Source organism: Acanthopagrus latus, chromosome 4, assembly GCF_904848185.1.
Source record: "Acanthopagrus latus isolate v.2019 chromosome 4, fAcaLat1.1, whole genome shotgun sequence".
NCBI classification, from domain to species: domain Eukaryota; kingdom Metazoa; phylum Chordata; class Actinopteri; order Spariformes; family Sparidae; genus Acanthopagrus; species Acanthopagrus latus.
In genome coordinates, this window is record NC_051042.1 from 8,088,396 (window position 1) to 8,103,257 (window position 14,862).

The 14,862-nt window shown below is 39.0% G+C and overlaps 2 protein-coding genes and 1 long non-coding RNA gene across 8 annotated transcripts in view; 1 reads left to right on the forward strand and 2 right to left on the reverse strand.

The window, feature by feature from the left end:
• The first annotated feature begins 2,353 nt into the window (after nt 1-2,353).
• On the forward strand, nt 2,354-6,087 carry LOC119018232. Of its 2 annotated transcripts, none has more exons than XM_037095748.1 (2): nt 2,354-2,484; nt 3,594-6,087. In XM_037095748.1, exon 2 carries the CDS (start codon nt 3,918-3,920, stop codon nt 4,872-4,874), a length of 957 nt encoding a protein of 318 aa, XP_036951643.1. In that variant the 5' UTR covers nt 2,354-2,484; nt 3,594-3,917; the 3' UTR covers nt 4,875-6,087. The 2 variants fall into 2 exon arrangements, with proteins under 2 accessions (XP_036951643.1, XP_036951644.1); XM_037095749.1 differs by having other exon boundaries at nt 2,414-3,004.
• Nucleotides 6,088-6,330: 243 nt separating this feature from the next.
• On the reverse strand, nt 6,331-9,006 carry LOC119018144. 2 transcript variants are annotated; one of them, XR_005074660.1, is made up of 3 exons: nt 8,910-9,006; nt 7,193-8,142; nt 6,331-6,877 (listed from the first exon to the last, which is right to left on the reverse strand). It is a non-coding gene; the product is annotated as an uncharacterized LOC119018144 (long non-coding RNA). The 2 variants fall into 2 exon arrangements; XR_005074659.1 differs by lacking the exon at nt 8,910-9,006 and adding an exon at nt 8,735-8,902.
• A 1,081-nt stretch (nt 9,007-10,087) lies between these two features.
• ccdc102a (coiled-coil domain containing 102A) overlaps nt 10,088-14,862 on the reverse strand; it is a 91,380-nt gene continuing 86,605 nt past the window's right edge. For all 4 annotated transcript variants that reach the window (XM_037095599.1, XM_037095596.1, XM_037095597.1 and 1 more), the window contains one exon: nt 10,088-12,270. In XM_037095599.1, the coding sequence (XP_036951494.1) occupies nt 12,138-12,270 (133 nt within the window). In that variant the 3' untranslated portion in view covers nt 10,088-12,137. The remainder of the gene's footprint in view (nt 12,271-14,862) is intronic.

Sequence of the window (14,862 nt, forward strand, 5' to 3'; positions counted from 1 at the left end):
GCAGCTGGAGAAAAAGACAGACCATAGAAGAGTGATTGGATTTAATGTGATAAGCTGGACAGAAAAGCATCTCCAAATTCATAATTATTTTGCTCCACAGCTATATTATAGACAGGTTTAGTGATATTCTTGATTGATCCTACTAACACTTATTGTTTGTGTACCTGATATACAGTCTATCTTCTTCTTCTCATTGCTGCCCAACATGTATTGCTCTTAAACTATTAGAGTTTTTCGCAACTGATTACACACATTTTCTGAAAGCATGCCTCATACTCTCAGAACTCTACACACAAATCAAAAATCACACACACAATGGGCAAAAGCCCTCAATTCTCCTGCAAAATGAAACTTTACATTCAAAACAATGTTATTTCTTCTCAAAATGGTATTTTGTTTACAAACCATCAAATGAATAGACATTTAGAAGAACCAGTTGAACACTGATGTGCTCAATGTAAAACACTATGATGAATGGACAACACTTCTTCTTCATTGATCATAATGACTTAGGCCTTTTTTTTGTTCAGTGTTACACTTACTACAGACAGCTCATGCATGACTGTGTTGTAAAATATTTGAGAATATTGTTTTTATACTCAGGACACACAAATACGTGGTAACAAATGTATTTCATCCACCTTGTGTTGGTAATCTTTCAGTTCTGCAATACAAATAGTAAAATACTGTAAATACTGTGTAGGAATACAAAGTAGGAATACATTTCCCAAGTACTTAAAACATACTTTATTTTTACAGTCAACAGAACAGTCCTCAGGCAATACTGTACTACTGTACTCATTGAGTACTGTCTTGATATGCAGTACTGCAATTTTCTAGTGAGAGTAGATTTCTTGCCTATTCTCATTACTCTCATTCCCCTGGCTCTGGCTCTGCCTCTGTTTCCAATTTTGGCATCCATTGCTCCAAAACAGAAGAGCTCACCTGTTGGCCTTTTATGCTAAAGCTCTGATTGCTAATTGTAAAACTGTGTGACAGGTGTTTGACCATGTGATGAGTCAGTGTACATAGTAGGGCAATTGACTTTAGAATTTTGAATGACAGTGTGTTCCTTGTGAAAACAAGAGATTTTCTCCATGAAAATTGTGCCAAATGCAGAGAATTGTGTGTAGTTTTTTGAAAAAAGTGTGTTCTAGAACTGCAATTTGAGTGTAAAGCAGGAATTGTGCTTGTAGTTTAGCAGAATTGGTTCAGGGGGTTTGTGCATGAGTTACATGTTGTGGTCATTGTGTCTCAAGTACCAGTTTTTGTGTGTAAACAATCGAGAAAAACTGTAAAACACATCAATGCGCCATGCTGGCTCAAAACCATTACCTTCATTACAAATCACACACTGTAGTGACTGCACAGTGCAGCTGATATTGTTTTCATCGTGTGTGATGGCATGTGTGTGTGTGTATGTCATTTTTCTTTCTTTTTTAGGTACTTGGAAGCAGTTTTGAGTACTTTGCCATATGTTTTTAATTCTATCAGTCTGTGGACAGATATTTGTCAGCATTAAAGTGTCACAACTCTGCACTATACAGTCATGGAATGGATGTCTAGTTGTGATTCAAGATGAGGCTGAGTTTGAAGCTGATCCATGAGAACTGAGTCCTCATATAAGAATGTAGCAATTACAACTGAGTATTTGTGTGTTGGAACATGAAAGTGTTGACAGGTGTGTGATCCCATTGCAGGATGGTCTCTAGCTTAGTTTGACTCTACCATACACCAGCCAGTGTTCCAATGTACTCACTAAGCAAATAATGTGTATAAATCCAACAGTAAGTCACACTGTCAGATAATCAGAGACTCTGCACACTTGATGTTGACCATCCTTTTAAAATGTTGTCTCTTGTGCAACCCACAACTTCAGGGAGATGCTGTTCCTTTCAAGCATAGCCTACAATGAATACAGCTTTATCTGATGTATATTTGAAAGTACACATGTTCTTGGCAACACAAATAAGGGGAACACCCTGGCCACTTGTATATCTCAGGTCTGCTCTGTTATGATTAATTCAAACAGGCTATGTGGAATGTTTACTACTAGGATTAGGGCCACTGAAAAAAAAAAATAATAAAAAAAGATTTTTGGGGGGGGTGTAAGAATTCTGACTTTTTTCTCAGAATTCTGACTTTTTTCTCAGAATTCTGAGATTAAACTCAGAATTCTGACTTTTTTCTCGGAATTCTGACATTTTTCTCACAATCCTGAGATTAAACTCAGAATTCTGACTTTTTTCTCAGAATTCTGAGATTAAACTCAGAATTCTGACTTTTTTCTCAGAATTCTGACTTTTTTCTCAGAATTCTGACTTTTTTCTCAGAATTATGGGTTAAGCAGGAACTGGGACTCCAAAGAGGTGGTGGTCTGGAGAAGGAGGAGAGATGTCAGATGCCAAAATGTCTCAGCTCAGCGCCTTTTTGAGAGAGAGAGGAGTTGAAGAAGAGGCCATTGCGTTATTGGAAGAGGAAAAGGTGAGTAAAGAGGAGATATATGTTCATTTGGTCGGCTAACCGACACTCTTAGAACAGTGAGGCCGCAGCATGTTAGCTAGCATGCAATGCAGGGTGGACGGAGTTCTGTACACAGCATCACAGGGTTTGTTACGTTTTATTTTGCTTTGGTGATGGTGAGTTGTTTCGTTATCTGATGGGTTGGTTTGGTTGTCATGGGGATGACAAAGGGGCATTCTGGGCATTTTACGGTGTCCCTGTCCGGCCCGGTAATTAGAACATGAACGGAACAAGCGTGTCTGCCCTACACACAATACAACTGTGTTGCCTTTATTTTGAAAAGCGTGACGGATGCGCATGCTACAGGTGACGCTGGCCAGCAGCCCCTCAAAGTGTCAGCTAATGGCATAAAATAAACGTTAATACCGATTGCCGCATTTTCAACAAGACATGGACTGCTAAATATTTGTTTACAGAAGTCAAAAGTAAAGCTGCGTGCTTAGTTTGTCTGACACAGGTCGCTGTGTTCAAGGTTTTCAAGGTTTGTATCGCCACTACGTGACCAAACAGGAAAAATACAAGAACTAGTCTTTTGTTCAAGCCCGAGACAGACTGGATTTTTCTCACATACTGCTAAAGTACTTGTGAAGATTAACAATTTAAAAATGAAATGAGACACTGATGTAATTATTCTCTTGTTTTTCCTGTTTTGCTTTTTACTTGGATAGGAGTATTTTTTCTATTTGACCGGTAGTAGTATTAGTAGTACGAGCAAAAAATGTAGTATATTGCAAAAATATGGTATTTCTTTATTTATTATGGGACAATGAATGAATTAGACTTGTTCTTCGAGGGTTCACTGTATAAATATTTACAGAATATCCTTATTCTTCTGATAAACAGTAGCAGCTGATCAAAATATAACATGTTCTGGTTTTATAATGGGAGAAAATTGATATTAAGTTCAAGTAATCATTGGTTCAGCCCAACAAAATGCTGATTTCTCATGTGGCCCTTGTAAAAATTAATTGCCCACCCCTTATGTAACGCATGCTCCATCCACATTCTGTATTTTTAGTGTAATATGATCTTTAATGAAAATTGTGTTTTTTCTTTCTTTTACTGTACAGATTGACAGCCACGTCATAGCACTGATGGATGATGCAACCCTGGCAAATTACATCCCTCGCTATGGAGACCGAATTGCCCTCTTCAATTTCTGCAAAAGTAGACATTCTGTCTCAAAAAGAAAACAAGGACTGCTAGAAAGACTTCGTGAGAAGATGAAAGTCAGGAAGGAAACTTCGCAGAGCTCCTCACCCCCAACCACCAGAGCAAGTCAGACAAAGAAGCAAAAGCCAACACGAAATGTTGAGATAGGATAGATACATAGTGATGGAAATGTAAACAAGCAGGTGAGGGCGAAACAGGGAGGTGGCACCAGAAAAATTAAGATGGCCACTGAAGCTGGATTACAAGAGATTCTTCTGGAAGGAAAGAAACTTTTTACAGCTGATGCTTGTCAGTCCATTGGCAATATGTATGAGACAGCAAAGCTGACAATGTTACGTTTTTACATTGCAACGAAGGCAAAAGATATTGAAGATGATGCCAGTGAAACATCTGAAGTGGTCCTTGTCTCCACACACAGTGGCAGTGAGATCAGTCCAGTAGAACTGGTAGAATTCATGGATGACTTTGATGGAGCCCATCATACTTCGGAGATTTCTGTGGATTCAGAAATTACCTTTGGTCCTGTTTACAACATTGAAGAGGAAGTTGAGGACACATTGATCTATGAGGATTTTCTTATGCCCACCATTCCACATCAGGAGGAAGAAATGACAATCACCATACATCATGCTGACACTTTTCATGACATGATTACCGCCTTCTCTGATGCACACATTATGAAGAAAACACTGAATGTGAAACGCATACTACCAGACAACACAGAAGAAGCAGGTACTGGATCTGGGGTACTGAGAGATGTTCTCAGTTGCTTCTGGCATGAATTCTATGAGCGATGCACCCTTGGTACGTCAGTTAAAGTGCCATTCATTCGCCATGATTTTCCTGCTGAAAAATGGAAGGCAATTGGCAGAATCCTTTTGAAAGGGTACCAAGATTGTCAGTATTTCCCAAACAAACTTGCACTCCCCTTTGTTGAACAGATACTTTTCAATTGTGTGTACAGTGATCTTAAAGCACATTTTCTGCAGTTTGTGAGCAGACAGGAGCAAGAAGTTTTGATGCAAGCTGTAAGTGATTTCTCTGCAGTTGACTGGGATGATCTTGTGGAAGTTCTTTACAACTATGGCTGTCGAAGAAGAATCACAGCTGAGATCATTCCTACAATACTCAATGAAATAGCACACAAAGAACTTCCAAAAAACCCATGTTCGTCATAGACTGCTGGCGGGAGATCACTGAACATCATCTGTCTCTCAGTCCAGAGGCACTGACCAAGTTGTTCTCTGACCTGCAGCCAACCTCCAAAAAGGTCTGTCAGCTGCTGAAATTTGATGAGAATCTGACTCCCAAGCAAAAGGAAGTGGGAAATCATTTGAAAAGATTCATCAGAGAGCTAGATGAAAATAAACTTCAGAAGTTTTTGCGTTTCTGCACTGGATCTGATCTTTTAGTAACAGACAGTATCCTTGTGGAATTTCAAGAAATGACAAACTTCACAAGAAGACCAGTTGCGCACACGTGTGGGAAGGTTCTGCAAATATCTGACAACTATGAGAACTTCCCAGATTTCCGTTCAGAATTTAATGCAGTTCTTGAAAGCAATGTCTGGGTGATGGACATAGTTTAGATTCCCACAGCTAGCAAAACTGCAATATCTACTATGTTTGAAGTATTCAGCAGACTAGCACATGCAGACCTACATGGAAAAGTGAAGAATAATTTTGGACTTATATGCAGTACATACAGTATATTCAGCATGTTCTTTAACCTTTAGAGAGAAAATACTCCATCTGTGTTGAAAGCCTAGTTTTGGCAACAAATACTCCAGGATTGAACATCGGTACAGTTTAAAAATAATGCTTTTATGCTGCATTGTTCATTGGCCAGGGGAGGCTGTACAATTCTATTGTTTACATTTGCTGTTGTCATGGTTGCAATATGTTGTTTGATATGCCATTGCTCATTTTACTTTCAGATCTTGAGGTTTATATATTTGCATAAGGATATAAAAATATGGACATGAAAGCAAGTGTTTTGGGATATACAGATGCTTTTCTGTTGTTTTCTTAGATACTGGATTGTCTAAACACACAATATGTTCCTGCGGTCCATGTAGATTGACCACTATTGTGAAATATGGCTGTTACTGTTAAGTCATCTGTTAAATTTTCATCTTCTTGGATTTTGTGTTTAAAGAACCTGGATTTGTGATAACTCAGAGCCTGGTTCTTTGTATTTTGTAAAATGTTATTGTAACTGTTCAGATGTACTCCTTGTCTTTTTTTTTACCTTTATATTTTTACTTGCTGAAAACGTGTTTTAACAGTTTTAAAAGTTGAGCTATACTTGTTATATGCTCAAGGTATGAGTTTATACCATGTTAATGGATTTAATAATGATTTTTACAAACTTTGTTAATAAAAATCTACCTGTTACACCACATACCAAATGTGTTTTGGTCTTAAGTTTCATATACAATAAGCTTTCTGTACATATGAATAATAAAATCAATTTCATACTTATTTATACTGATCACAAATGTAAGAAAGTCAGCTGGAATTGAAAACAATTGAAAGATCATTACACTGTGCACATGACACTGTAAACTAGACCCTGGATACTCAAACTGGAATACAGCAATATTATGACAAAAGGACATTACAAAAATAATTGCTGGCATTTAATTTGCTTGAATTCAGGATGCATTTACAGTGGAACAAATGTCTTATAAAACGCCACACATACCTTACATGTTACACAGCAATGTTTTCATATTCAATAGAGCCACTAGTTCATTGCAATAACTATCAAAATATGTGACTGTAGTCTAGCAGTAGTCAAGAGTATGTGGTTGTATTAACACAAGTTCACTGTGGTTCATTGGTACCATTTCTTAAATACTTTGCAGTATTTCCTCTCTTAACATAATATAGAGATCGGCAGCAGCAAGTGCATCTGCTGGAGCATCCCATTCATTTTCTTCCATGAGGAGACAACACAGTTCAAAGACAGTTTCGTCACATGGAAACTGGCCTTTTGGAGTGCACTCTTCCATACACACAGAGACTTCCTCCATGGAAACAGGCTTCAGTCTGTCTACAGCACTGTGCAACTCTGGGAATGAATACATCACAACAGGCCGAGCTGATGCAACATCACCACTTGTTCTTGGTCGGATTTTGTGTGAGTTCCACGTGTTCACCACTTCATCAAGTTCTTCCTGCAAGGAAAGCGGTACAGTAGATATAGACTATAAATATGTGAAATAGACTTTTACCAAGTAAGTTCTGCTAAAACTGAGGATCAGTTGTGCTGTCTTTAGGGGTCACTCTGTATTGCCAATTTGACAACAATAATATAAACAGTTGATCCCATTGGTGTATTGAACAAAACTGAATGTCATCAAAAAATAAATACAACTACAACAACAAATTTTAAATAGAATAAATTAGAGTAGAGAAGAGGGTACTTGTGATGGTACTCTATTGTATTAGCTTATTCTTCTTTTACTATGTTGGGCGAGGAAGCATTTTACCTGAACAAGATTAAGAAAACAGAACTGGATAAGACTTTTATCCAAAAAATCTCCTGTGAAATGTCCATCATCTTGAAAAGCTTGAAATAAGTTTATCCAGAACTGTGCACTCTGTTTGCGGAGGATACCCCACCAAGCTTCGATACGCTGGTTGGTTGTGCTACTTCCATAAAGGAAACTTTTCTCCCCTGCAAAACTGTCAGTGTGGTTTCTTCACAAAAACATCTGCATTTCTTCTACACAACCATTTTCTGTGCCCCTGTCTGCACGTATCCTCTCTGGACATCCACCAATACATGAAACTGTTTTCATGAAGTAATTTGCAACCACTTTCGGATCATTGTTCGTGGTATATGCCTCCATCCACAAGACATTGCGGCTAAAACCGTCTATACAACCATTGATGGCGATGCCGTAGGGTTTTAGTTTGTCGTAGCCATCCATGTGCCAGAGTGCATTTGGCCCTCTGCAGCTGTACTGACGTCTCCTCAAGCGTCGTGCTCTCCTTAATTCCACACCCTGTGGATCAAACAGTTTAATGATTTGCCTTATGGTATCCTGTGAGACAACTAATCCCTGTTGAACTGCATGAAGATGTAGCCACCGATAGCCCTGCATCTGTCCATTTGTCATTATCTCATGTAGGACAAAAGCCAGGACTTCTTCCAAGTCTGACTGGTTCTTCCTTCTGAATAGACCAAGTCTTCTACAAATTCGTTTTAAAGTACGAACACTTATGATAGTATGATTGCTGTGTGCCAAAATTGCAAGTATTTCTTTGTTGCTGAAAGAAAGTCGGAAGTACAGTCTGATGAAATCATCCACATTTGACATTGTAGTCATTGGTTGTCTTAAGATGAAAAATTGAAGAGGGCAGTTCGGTCTCCATAGCGAGGGATGTAATTTGCCAGGGTTGCATCATCCATCAGTGCTATGACGTGGCTGTCAATCTGTACAGTAAAAGAAAGAAAAAACACAATTTTCATTAAAGATCATATTACACTAAAAATACAGAATGTGGATGGAGCATGCGTTACATAAGGGGTGGGCAATTAATTTTTACAAGGGCCACATGAGAAATCAGCATTTTGTTGGGCTGAACCAATGATTACTTGAACTTAATATCAATTTTCTCCCATTATAAAACCAGAACATGTTATATTTTGATCAGCTGCTACTGTTTATCAGAAGAATAAGGATATTCTGTAAATATTTATACAGTGAACCCTCGAAGAACAAGTCTAATTCATTCATTGTCCCATAATAAATAAAGAAATACCATATTTTTGCAATATACTACATTTTTTGCTCGTACTACTAATACTACTACCGGTCAAATAGAAAAAATACTCCTATCCAAGTAAAAAGCAAAACAGGAAAAACAAGAGAATAATTACATCAGTGTCTCATTTCATTTTTAAATTGTTAATCTTCACAAGTACTTTAGCAGTATGTGAGAAAAATCCAGTCTGTCTCGGGCTTGAACAAAAGACTAGTTCTTGTATTTTTCCTCGTGTTTGGTCACGTAGTGGCGATACAAACCTTGAAAACCTTGAACACAGCGACCTGTGTCAGACAAACTAAGCACGCAGCTTTACTTTTGACTTCTGTAAACAAATATTTAGCAGTCCATGTCTTGTTGAAAACGCGGCAATCGGTATTAACGTTTATTTTATGCCATTAGCTGACACTTTGAGGGGCTGCTGGCCAGCGTCACCTGTAGCATGCGCATCCGTCACGCTTTTCAAAATAAAGGCAACACAGTTGTATTGTGTGCAGGGCAGACACGCTTGTTCCGTTAATGTTCTAATTACCGGGCTGGACAGGGACACCGTAAAATGCCCAGAATGCCCCTTTGTCATCCCCATGACAACCAAACCAACCCATCAGATAACGAAACAACTCACCATCATCAAAGCAAAATAAAACGTAACAAACCCTGTGATGCTGTGTACAGAACTCCGTCCACCCTGCATTGCATGCTAGCTAACATGCTGCGGCCTCACTGTTCTAAGAGTGTCGGTTAGCCGACCAAATGAACATATATCTCCTCTTTACTCACCTTTTCCTCTTCCAATAACGCAATGGCCTCTTCTTCAACTCCTCTCTCTCTCTCAAAAAGGCGCTGAGCTGAGACATTTTGGCATCTGACATCTCTCCTCCTTCTCCACACCACCACCTCTTTGGAGTCCCAGTCCCTGCTTTACCCATAATTCTGAGAAAGAAGTCAGAATTCTGAGAAAAAAGTCAGAATTCTTACACCCCCCCCAAAAAATCTTTTTTATTTATTTATTTATTTTTTTTCAGTGGCCCTAATCCTCTTCCGTAGTTTACGGACATAAAATTTAATTTAATTTATTCTCATATTTTACCACATTACTTTTAAAATTGGACAGATTGGACAGAAAGATTGAGGGCCTAATTTATACAAATTTCCTCAATTTTGAAAAATAAATATTTTTTTTAAGTCACATTGAAGATCAACATGTGAAGTGTATTTGGTATGTCTCTTATCTGTTTAAACATCTGAAAACTAGACAGCTATTAAAATGATATACAGATGGGCTGTATACTAGATAAAATCACAATATATATATATATTTTTTTCAGTTATCCTCCTTATGAATACTGCATTGAAACAAAAGACAGACTCGTGTTTTTTGTATGTACAGTTGACATTTATAGAGCTAATACAAAAGCACTGTAGTACAGATCATTTATAAAAAGTAAATCATAACCATGACAACATAAATAGTTCAGAATCCTGATCAGTGAAACACTTCTTGGTCCCCCTCCAGCGTCAGGGTTGAAGCCGCGGCAGACAGTGACTTGGGATGGTGGTGGAAGAAAAAAGGCAGTTTTATTGCTTTTACAACTGGATGGATCTACTACTAGTGTGGAGCTTTTTTTTTTTTTTTTTTTTTTTTTTTACAGATGGGAGATTTAGCCCAGCCAAGTTTTATACAAATAAATTAACTCTTTAGTCCAACACATTTTGTCCAACACTCTCCACCATTGTTGAACACACAGGCCATCTTTCACGAACCTGTGAGTATAAAGCCTACATGATCTCTAATGGCCTGGGTTTCATTCAGTCTTTCCTTAAACCATGATTATTTGAATGCTGCTTTAGAGGCATTCCCACCGTGACTGAACACAGTCCTGAATGACTCGTCTAGGGTTTTTTCTTTACTCCGGGAAAATTACAGTATTTTAAAATACTGAACATCATCAACATAAACAATGCATAAAAATCATATCAGCACCTCCAAACTCAGAACAGAAAAACAACAGAAGCTGGACATTTAGCCTTTGCTGTGTGGACAGGTTTAGTTCAACTGGTGTATACTGTACTGTTGCTTTAGTTTCAACTATATCAGATACCTGTCAAACAATAAGGACCAAACGGACCAAAAATTAAAAAAAATCAGACTTTTGATAATTAATTTTCAGAGTTCAGTCTAAATTAAGGACTGGTCACACCATGCAGACAACAAAATTAATCTTTCCAACATTGGCAGTGATAGAGGATTGGCTGGGCAGGGGGGCTATGAATGGGGCTACATGTTGAAAAACTTTATCTGGTAAGCTAACCACTAAGACACTGGGAACAACTGTGCTGTGCTCTCAGTCCCCCTGAGACTTATTGAAGAGGGAAAGCAAGGCTTCTGAATGTCAGCTCGGCTGCTAATAGAACACTAAAATAACATAGATTATACTCTGACAGAGGAAGGTTAAATAAAAATGGATGGTGACACAGCTAAGCAGTTACCATTGCTTCTGCCATTTTAGACTCTACTGTTCCTTCAATAGGTAAAGCCCTTACAGGTCAGTTTGCTGCTGGTTAAGAGAACTAATCAAAATTCATCACCACTGGGGCTGTTGGGCCACTGTGCCATATTCTGTGCTAGTCTGATTTCATTGCCAGATTAGGTACTTGTACATGCATGAAACACATTTTCAACTAAAGCATATGACTTTGTCTTTGAGGAAGAAATAACAGAAACATTGCCATAGAGTTATGGCAGCACCATGCTGTGGGGATGTTTTTCAGCAGCAGGAACTGGGAGACTAGTCAGGATAGAGGGAAAGATGAATTTAGCAATGTACAGAGACATCCTGGATGAAAACCTGGTCCAGAGTGCTCATGACCTCAGACTGGGGCGATGGTTCATCTTTCAGCAAGACAACAACCATAAGCACACAGCGACAATGACTTGAGGCTGTAATTGCTGCCAAAGGTCCCACAACAAAGTATTAAGCAAAGGCTGTGAATACTTATGTACATATTATATTTTTGTTCTTTATTTCTGATATTTTAAACATTTTGAAAAACCTTTTTTCATGTTGTCATTATGGGGTATTTTGTGTAGAATTTTGAGGAAAAAAAATAATTGAATCCATTTTGGAATAAGGCTGTAACATAATGAAATGTGGAAAAAGTAAGCGCTGTGAATACTTTCCGTATGCACTGTACATGATATGAGGTAAGAACGACTGAGTACACTGAAAGAATGATATGGGCCAGCCTCTGCTTATTAAGTCTTTTTATCCTGTTAATGGCTGTCAACTGCTGGGTTTGATATTGTTGCTCTGTCTCTATGTTTTTCCAGACATGTATGAATCATAGTGTGTGTGAAAATGTGTGTGTTCTGTTTAAACTGGGATTGTGCTTATCTCCAACTGAACAACTATGTGGTTTCTGTAAGGCTCCTGAAAAAGAGACATTAGTAGGTTTATAATGATTTTTTCGTGTACTGACCACTAACATGGGCAGTAATATTTTGAGGAAATTGCATAAAATTTGCATGTGGATGCATAGACCTTAAAGAGACTTGTTTTCCCAAAGAGCAAACATATTCACCTTTTTTGTGTGATTGCTGATGTTTGTTTAAAAGTATATCCTGGGATAATTTGTGCATGTGTGCATGATTTTGTGTGTGTGTCATGGGATCTGGAGCTGCAGTTCATCATCTTCCTCATCCATGTCACTGGCCGGACCATCTTGGTTTTCAGCACTAAACCGAGCTGTTCGCATCTTCCCAAACAAACCAGGGTTCTGCTGCTGCCGCCGAAGTCTGGAAAAGAGACACAAAGAAAGGGAGAGAGACAGGGAGAGACAAAGGGAGAAAGAGAAAGACAGAGACAGAGATAGAGTGTGAGGGAGAGACAGGAAGAGAGAAAGAGACCGTGAGAGAGGGGTAGAGAGAGAGAGAGAGGTTGCAGAGCGTTAAAATAACATTATGATGCCAAAGAATATGACAGTAATGCAGATAAGTTGGATATGTGGATGTGCTGTGAAAATATATTATAACCTACATAGTAACAGCATAAGAAAGGGAACTAATTGAGAGAAATGGAGGTTTATACAGTGTGACCTGAAAAGAGTCAACACATCAGACAACTTTACACTCTGCTTGTGGTTTAGTTATAAATTTACAACAGGCTCAAGATGTAACATCAGTAAAGGGCACACACATTGGTAGTGTATAATGTGAGTCAAAGTCAGTATAAACCAGTGCCTACTAAAGCTAACGTAATGGAGTTATCTCAAGTTTACGAGTGCTGAGAACAAATGAAAACATGAATGATTACATGGCAGAGTTGATTTCAATGAGCCACAAAATGAAAAAAAGTTTCCATTGCCCTCTGAGTTGTACACATTTCAAATTGATTTAAAAAGGCAAGAAGTATTGATTCTACTCTGATGGTTTGAAGCACCAAGGCCTAAGCCCTCTATCAGGTAGTCATTTTAAATCCTGGTGAGCATTTCAGTTGGTGTCACCCTTGATCCCACACTGTTTGAACAGACAGTAAGAAGGAGGACATTCACATCTCACACCACACACCATCTTTGAACAAAGACAGATGTTACCATCTGACCACATTCACAAACAACCACCCACTGCAGTATTTACACTGCATATCTTTCCAGAAGACACTGATTTTTAGAAAAAAGGAGGCAAAGAAACACCCCTGTCTACATCATTGGAGTTGAAGTGGAGCAGGTGTACAGTTATAAGTTCTTTGGAATTACCATCACTGGGAAGATATCTTGGTCATCATACATAGACACGCTGGTTAAAATGAAAACACAGAGCAGGCTCAACTTGCTATGGAAACGTAGGAAAGCTGAATTCTAGAGTCTGGTAAACTTTTACAGAGGAGCAATAGAAATCATCCTGCCTGGAAACATCACAAACTGGCATGGTTCATCCCGGCCCAGGACAGGAAGGCCCTACAGTTGGTAAAAACCACCGGAAAATATAGAGGCATCTGCTACTATACCACCAGGCTACAGAGCAGTGTCACTCTCCATGCTATGACACTCCTGAACTCTTCCTCAACTCCCCATTTTCTGAAATAGATGTAGAATAAATGACTATAACATTGTTTCGTTTTTAAACCCTTCTGATAAATGACAATACATGTACTTTACCTTGGAACCTTTTCCTTTAATACCAGAGACAAAGAGAGAGAGAGAGAGATAGAGAGAGAGAGGGGGTCAAAGGCTTTCGCAAAAACATCCAACACTGGCTCATGTTGCCCTCATCACAGATGGAATCATGAGCAACCGTTGACTGAAAGACAATGTGTGTGTGATTGTGTGTTTCAGAGGACTTTGGTTGCCATGTATGACAGATGTATAGGTTTCTCCTAATATACACCACAACAGCAGATCATTTCGGCGACTCCCTAGGGACACCTGTGGCACCCTCAGGACCCGGTCATACCATTAGTCATTTCAGTTGAATCACCTTGATCAGTGGATTTTCAATCAGGAAGAATTTAAATATAATCTCATGATTTAATCATTTAAATGACCTCACAGTCTTAAGTGTTAAATATTTCTTTTCCCTATGAGTTTTGTGAATGTTGAGAGGCTTTCTACCTGCAACACCTGCGGCCTTCCAGGCCTAGGCATTGTGGAATCTTTTTAAAATGATGATGTTCTTAAACAAAAGGTGTTTTCCATGTATCTAACTCCTATCAAGAATACTTGAGTGAGAGAAAAGAAGAGCATGTGTGTGACATGGAGTATGACAAGCTTATTCCCCTCTGACATACTGACAACACACACACACACACACACACACACACACAAACTTGTCATGCAGCCAGAATGAAGAAAAGCTTAACCTACAAGAACACACAGAATTGTGTCAGTTCCTGTAGCTGTTACCATGCCGACACGCCTGTCACTCCTTCTGAGAGAGCAGAGCAGAGCAACAAGAGAGCTGTCTGTTACTATGGTAACCTGAGACTGAGAGCTCAGCAGTTGGGTGATGGGTGGCGGGGCAATGGCATGGAAAAAATGGAAAGGATGCAGAGGGAGAGGCAGAGAGCAAGGAGCTGAAGGCTGTGCAAAGCTGATATTATGTTCGAGCTAAACTGAAGGACAGACAAAACTCAGCACAGGAAGCTAGTCTCTGGGGCTTAGTCTGACAGCACAGACACACGCACACGCACACGCACACACACACACACACACACACACACACACACACACACACACACACACACACACACACACACACACACACACACACACACGAACAGGCTGTGTGTGTGAGGTGCCTTCATGGTTGTCTAGACATGTTTGGGGGAATGAGAACTGTCACCTTAGAGTACAGAAATTCCACTGTTTACTGTGCATTAACCTGACATTA